Raw genomic sequence first — 7,199 nt, forward strand, 5'->3', positions numbered from 1 at the left:
TTCTGATTGGGATTGAAGAGTATCTCACACCTGAAATAGTTCTAATACATGTTACTGTACTTTCTTTGCCTGCAACCCCATTATTTCCATGGCAAAATGAAATGCTACCAAGTCAGGTGGTCTCTTTCCTATTCCTCCACAAATTGAGTAAAGCTTAATAACACTGGAAGTCGGGCTAGAGAGGTGGCTCAGAGATTGAGAGCACTTGCTGCACTGTTCTTGCAGAGGACCTGGGTTCAGTTCCCAGCACCCACATGACAAGTGTTTTATAACTCCAGTTCCAGTGATCTAGCACCCTCTAGTGGCCTACACACACACACAGAGGCAAAATATTTAAGACACAGTACATAAGTAAAAGAGGTGTTTGTGTTGGTTTTTTTGAGACAGGTTCTCACTAAGTCATCCCTGGCTGACCTAAATCTCCCTAGATAGATCAGGTTAGCCTTGAACTCGAAGAGATCTGTCTGTCTCTGCTGGGGTTAAGAGTATGTGTCACACCTGGCTAAAAATCTTCAAAACCCAGTAAAATTGGCCCATTAGAAAAGGGAAGAAGCGCTACAGGTTCAAGGCAAAAAACTAAGATGTTAAAAGCACACTGTTTGTTGGTCTTTGGCCAATGGAAATCACCATAATCATATCCAATGGATGTTAAGCATTGGTCAATGGGAAAGGAACCTATCAAGAACGGAATTACTGATGAGCCAAGGAGAAGGAAGATAGTGTTCCATGCGGTGGATACTTCCTAACATATCCTAACATACCTGTTTTAAGATAAATGACTCTTTTATTGGGGTTAGTAGTCTTTGCTCAACACATCCATCTTCTAGGTACCTTGCCTCCTCTCCCCACCCCTTTAAGTCTTTGGTGATGTCTGAGGAGAGCAAGCTTAAGCTCAACACGTGACCACTTGAAGAAAGACTGGAACCAGGGATGGGGCGACTGGGCGGGGAGGAAGATGAAGGACCCGCCCACCTCCCCGCCCCCCAGTGGAAATTGCAATTCCCCTCCTGACCGCAGGAGGCACTGCAGGCCCCAGGGAGGTTGGGGCGGAGCACTGTGAGGGGCTGAGAGCTGCTGCCCAGCTCCGGAGCGCTGGGGGCGCTGTGTGCAGCCGTGGTTGTGCCTCCGCTCCCGGCCACGGGGGGCGCTGCGCGGCGCCGGTGGTTGGTGGTGGCTGGTGGGGGGGTGGGGGGGAGCGGCGGCCGCGGGTGGTGCGGAGGGAGGCCTTGCGGGTGGATCGGGCGCTTGGCGGCGGAGGTGGTGGGAGGCGGCGGGCGGGAGCGCGGGTCCGTCCGGCCCTGGCGATGGCGGACGCGGCGGCCTCCCCGGTGGGCAAGCGGCTGTTGCTTCTGTTCGCGGACCCTACGGCCTCAGCTTCGGCCTCGGCCCCCACGGCGGCGGCGGTAGTGAGCGGAGATCCTGGGCCTGCGCTGCGCACTCGGGCCTGGAGGGCCGGCACGGTGCGGGCCATGAGCGGGGCGGTGCCCCAGGACCTAGCGGTGAGTGGCGGCCGAGGCGGGCACGCGAGGCCGGGGCTGCGGGGCCTGTGGGCGGCCTCCCCGGGGGCCTTTGTGAGGGGGTGGCGAGGCGGGGGTGACCCAGTTCCGCGCCCCCGGCTCTCCTGAGCGCCCCCCGCCGGCACCTCGGCGCCCGGGCACTCTGGCTCTGGCCGGCGTGGCTTCCGCGTTGGGGTGCGCGCCCCAGTTTCTCCTGGGGGGCGGCCGGGGTGCGAAGAGCTGCTGCTGCTGCTTCTAGCCGGCAGGCCCCGCCTCCTGGGCGACCCTGCTCCGCGCACCCCCCCCTACACGCCCTCGGAGCAGGCTCTGGAACCCTGGGTTCCCGGGTCCCGCAAAATTCGGCTAGAAGACACGGACCTGCGGTCCCCAGGTCGCCTCGGCGGACTCGCTCCGGGTTCCCCTCTTTCTGGAGCCATCAGTGCGGCCGGAATGTGGGCAGTTACGGGAGGCACAGAGGCTGCAGCCGGAGCTGCTCGGGGCTTTTTTTAATCTGGCACTTCCTCCTTGTTGGAGCAGTGCTCGGCCTGACGGTCCCCAGAAAGGCCAGTTTTGTGGTCTGATTTCGAACGCCCCTTTTCTTTTGGCGCTTCGAGGTAATAGGAGCTGCCGTTTTAGCTTTTTGCTAAGTTTGAGGTCTGGGCTAGCCGAATGGGGCTGCTGAATGGTGCTTTTGGCTTCGAACTTGGGTTACTCCCCTGACTAACCTTGAGAGGTTTTGCTTTGAAACTTTTGTTATGAGGATTTGGCCGCTTGCCTCGGTCTATTTATTTTATAGTGAATTTGTTCGGTAAGAAGTTAACTAGCATTCGAGATCCTGAGCTTTCTTCTTCTTGTTGTTGGTAATGTGGCGGCAAAATGAGTTTTGTCAAGCCTCTTAAGTTCCTCATTCTGATATGATAGCAGCTCTAGCTTCTCTGGTCAAATAAAGCTAAGAAAAATGGGGCGGGAAGGATGTTTTTGGATTATCTACTGACCAGTAAACAGAAAGTGAATATTCTTGATGAACTTGATTCAATAGACATTTTATTCCCTAACTAGAAACGTATTTTGGAAGGCTTAGGATTAATGTAGTTGAATGCTGCTGGTTTCTGTGGACTGCCTTTCTCTCTGATCGGCAATCTTTGGGGTGTTTTGTTGTTGTTGGTTTGATTTGATTTGGTTTGGTTTGGTTTTTTTTGTGACTTGTTCCCTGGATCAAGTTTTCCTCTCCTGTTTGAATTGACTAGCTTGGATCCTTCTCCGGGATGTATAATGAAGGCTTGTTAAGGGTATTTATGAAGCTTTAGTGAAGTGAATTTTTAAAAAGATGCCACAAATATAAGGGGTTCAGGATGTAGTAAGATGGAGTTTGACTAAATTACTCTGCCCTTGGGTTCAGATCCAGGCAGTTTCTTTCTGATTCACAAATTCACCCTTGGAAGTAAATCGTTCTTCAGATCCACCCTTATGTGCATACTCTGACCTGAGCTGTTGTCTTTCCAGGCTTCTAGACTGGAAGTTACTTCCCAATTCTTTGAATAGTTGTTTCCCTGTTTCAGCCATCAGATGAATCGAGCTAATGAGCTGTGCACCTGAAATGGCTACCCATTCACTTTGGTGGTGTTGGTTTCCCTGAGGGCAGAGGTTTTTGAAGTTCACTGAGTGTTGGACACCTACTAGGGCTAAATTCCCAATGTGTTTACCTCTTGGCCAGTAGGAAGTGGGTTTTCCCTAAGCAGTGAAAAGCTTGCAGTGGTTTTTGGAATAAAACAGGTTGTTCTTACAACTGTGTGCCGTCTTGTATGATGCAATGTGAATCTAGAAGCAAAGGTAACTTTGGGTTGGGTACATTTGTGTTTGCCACACTTTTATCCAGTCACATATATAAGAAAAGTCACAACGAAAGTCTGGGCCTTTAAGGTTTCCCAAAGCCGTCTTGCAGAACTGTTCTAAGGTCCTCCTAATGGCCATGTCTAGTGAGGGAGCCCAGGCTGCCGGCTCGTTTTCCTTTTTCATTGACGAGAATGCCTTGGACTCTGGGCATGTGGACCTTTCCAATTTGCACCACACATTGTAGTAAACACAACTGTCTTCCAATCAAAAGTGTTCTTCCTGTACTCAAGGGTGGAGTTTGCCAGCTGCTGGCCTGTGATTGGGCAGATTTTCTTTCAGTTACGTTTAAGAGGTTTTCAGGCGTGCTTAGTTTTGAGTACTGCATAGCAGGGCGCCCCCTGTTAAGGATGAGTAATTGAGGGTTGGATGAATGAGTTTCTGAACTGATTGAAAACACATTGCTCAATTTTAGGCCCCATTAATACCCTCTCTCTAAATACTTGTTGACCCAGAAATATTTAAGAGCATACTAGTGATACATTTAATGAACCTGTTTTTTATTTCATTACTAATGTCATATGCTGCCTTAAGAAATGATGTGAAAAAAAAAATGAAAATACTCCATTTCTTGGTAATTTCCATGAAGGTCTGAAGAGTGGGTGTCTTCACCAGTGAATTTCTCTTTGACAAGCAACTGCTGATAATTTTAGCCAGATACAAACCCAATTCCCCCCCCCCCCCTTCTCTTGGAATAGTGGCTTTGTCGTTCAAAATATGTGTTTTCTGTTTTTTAAAAATTATGTTGCAAGATTGTTGATTTTTTTGCATTTATTTTATTTCCTAATCTAGTTGTACACTTTGAGTTCGTAAGTCATTATTAGTCCATGTAACTCCCAGAGTCTTTGGGAGTATTATATATATAGGGGCAGTAGACACACAGAAAAAATACCATGGATGTTCTTTTGGGCATAATAGTACAACTATTTACAGAATGTGAGAGTCATAGACCCGAGAGCAGGGCATTTCGACCCGGCCAGCTTCAACTTACCAAGGAAGAATGTGAATTTTTTTCCTATAAAAAAATAACTTATACTTACCAAAAAAATGAGGACAAAGATAGGGTTGGAACAGTCGGAGGTGTTTGTCTAGCATGCACAAGGCTCAGGGTCAGTTCACACTGTAGAGACTTAAGGCTGGTGCTGGGCTGGGTGCACACCTGCAAAGCTCTTCTCCACAAATACATTGAAACAAACGCTAGCTGACTACACAGTATCTGCCAGCAGCTCTAGAAACAAACAGAAGCCTGTTTTATTTTCTGTGAATGAGTATCTTTGCCTATATGTGTGTGTGTGTGTCATTGCTTGCCTGATGCCTGAGGTGTGTGTGTGTGTGTGTGTGTGTGTGTGTGTGTGTGTGTGTGTGTGTATCATTGCTTGCCTGATGCCTGAGGTCAGAAGAGTATGTGTGATCTTCTGGACCTGGAATTACAGACAGCTGTGGGCCACCATGTGGGTACTGGGAACAAAATCTAGGTCCTCTACAAGAACAGCCACTGGTCCTAACCACTAAGCCATCTCTCCAGCCCTGCTTTCTTAATTGAACATTATATATACCATGGATATAATAGCTATATAAATATATATGTATATATACAAATATATAATAGCTATATATATATTATAAACATGTCCCAGTTCTCCTCAGCCCTCCCAGGGGACTTCCACATGCTAGGCAAGTACTGTGCTGAGTACTGAGTAACACTCCCAAATTGTTGTCATTTTTTATAACTACTTCATACTTCATGGAATGCGTATGCCATCATTTAGTAATTTATTTTTATTTCTCTTGGTGGAATCCACTTTATTTGAATTTTTTTTTTTTTTAGGTTTTTCGAGACAGGGTTTCTCTGTATAGCCCTGGCTGTCCTGGCACTCACTTTGTAGACCAGGCTGGCCTCGAACTCAGAAATCCGCCTGCCTCTGCCTCCCGAGTGCTGGGATTAAAGGCGTGCGCCACCACGCCCGGCGTTTTATTTGAATTTTTGTTTTGTTTTCTGGAGGAATAGTGAACATCCTTATCTGCCTTTTGTATATTCTTGTGTTTTGGTTTTGTGATCCAGGTTTCTTTTGTGATTTTAGGCATCCAAGAGTGAGATTGTCAGGTTGAACGTGTGTACTTTTATTTCATTAAGTAATGCATGAGTGTTTCCCAGTCACCAACAGTGATGGAGGGCTGGTCTTCTTCTTCTCTGTCAGTATTTGCTGTTGCCAGTCGGGCAGTGAGAAGTAGTGTCTAGCGTGCTCATGACTGCTGTCTCTATGGGTGCAGTTCTTCTCCTTGCTTCCTCCTAGTTATGCATCTTCCCCTCCCTTGCTAAATGAACAGGGTTTCTCCATTCTGAGTTCTTTATATTTCTATTAACGCTTCTAGTATATTGGTTAGGTTGGGTTTTTGGTTTTTGTTTTGTTTCGGGTTTTTTTGTTTTGTTTTGTTTTTGAGACATTTCTCTCCATAGATAGCCCTGGTTGCTCTGGAACTCGATCTGTAGACCAGGCTGGCCTTGAATGCAGAGACCTTAGTTTACACTGGGATTAAAGGCTTGTACCACTACCTGGCTTCCCCGCTCTCCCTTTCTCCCTCCACCTACCCACCCAGTCAGTCAGTCTCTCCCTGTCTGTTGGTCTGGGTCTCTCTTTCCCTTCCTCTCTCTCCCCAGTCTCTCTCTCTCTCTTTCTCTATCTCACAATGGCTTCTAAGTTTACTTGCTTGGAAAGGACTTTCTAAGACTTAAGATTTTATAATTATTCTTAATATTTTCATTTTAATCTTTTTCCCCATTTTTTGGAAACATTCCCACCATCCCACTATGTATGTATCCCTGGTGTGCTTGGAGCTCATTACATAGACCAGGTTGGTGAACTTAAGTGCTGGTTAGTATTAAAGGCATTCTCCATTATTCCTGCTGGCTTTGATCATTGGATCTACCACTCACCTGATATTTTTTATTGGATATGAAATAGGCACTCTGATCTACCCTTTCTCTTTCCTACTGACTAATCGATTATGGCGTCCCCACTGTTACTAACGAAACTCTGCTGTGGTGCTGCAGTCGGGCTGACCGGTGCTTTTACGTGTGGCATTTGGGTGACTCTGCTGTCATAGCTGTCTTTAGCTTCAGGAGTTTCAGGGAGGACTAAAGTGTATCTGCCTTAATGTCTTAACTTTTTTTTTTTTTTTTTTTTTTTTGAAAGGGTTTTTTTTTTTAGCCCTGGCTGTCTTGGAACTCACTTTGTAGACCAGGCTGGCCTCAAACTCAGAAATCCACCTGCCTCTGCCTCCCGAGTGCTGGGATTAAAGGCGTGCGCCACCACCGCCCAGCTTAATGTCTTAACTTTTAATCTTTAATTTTTGTTTCAGGGTCAGAATGGCTCTAAAAATCGCTTTGTTGTGATTTGGAATATATAATAATTGCAGTACCTGGCTAGTTCCGTGTGATTCCTGTCTGGAGGTCCTCTATGAGGAATAAAGTGTATCAATCTTCCCTACCCCCTAATTCTTTTTTTCATGCAGGGTCTCACTATAGATCCCTGGCCTGGAACTTGATATGTAGATCAGCTGGTCTTGAACTCAGAGACCCACCTCTCTCCGCCCTGTAAATGTTGGGAATTCAGGTGTGGTACCACACCTAGTTTATAGAGTTTTAGATAAACTGGGCGTGGAGCTGCATGCCTTTAATTCCCAGCATTTTGTAGTATAGCTTTAAATGCAGTGAAGTTCTTCTCATTTAGTAAGAACATGTACTGCTTAATTGGATCCCCTTTAAAACACCTATCAACTTAACTTCAGATTTGTGTTTTTTTTTTTTTTTTT

General features: G+C 46.6%; 1 protein-coding gene across 1 annotated transcript in view; it reads left to right on the forward strand.

Moving 5' to 3' along the window:
* Positions 1-1,116: 1,116 nt before the first annotated feature.
* Positions 1,117-7,199, forward strand: part of Kdm3b (lysine demethylase 3B) — a 60,982-nt gene continuing 54,899 nt past the window's right edge. Inside the window, exon 1 of the mRNA XM_021150261.1 lies at positions 1,117-1,499. Within this exon, the coding sequence (XP_021005920.1) occupies positions 1,305-1,499 (195 nt within the window). The 5' untranslated portion in view covers positions 1,117-1,304. The remainder of the gene's footprint in view (positions 1,500-7,199) is intronic.

Source organism: Mus caroli, chromosome 18, assembly GCF_900094665.2.
Source record: "Mus caroli chromosome 18, CAROLI_EIJ_v1.1, whole genome shotgun sequence".
In the NCBI taxonomy this organism is placed as follows: domain Eukaryota; kingdom Metazoa; phylum Chordata; class Mammalia; order Rodentia; family Muridae; genus Mus; species Mus caroli.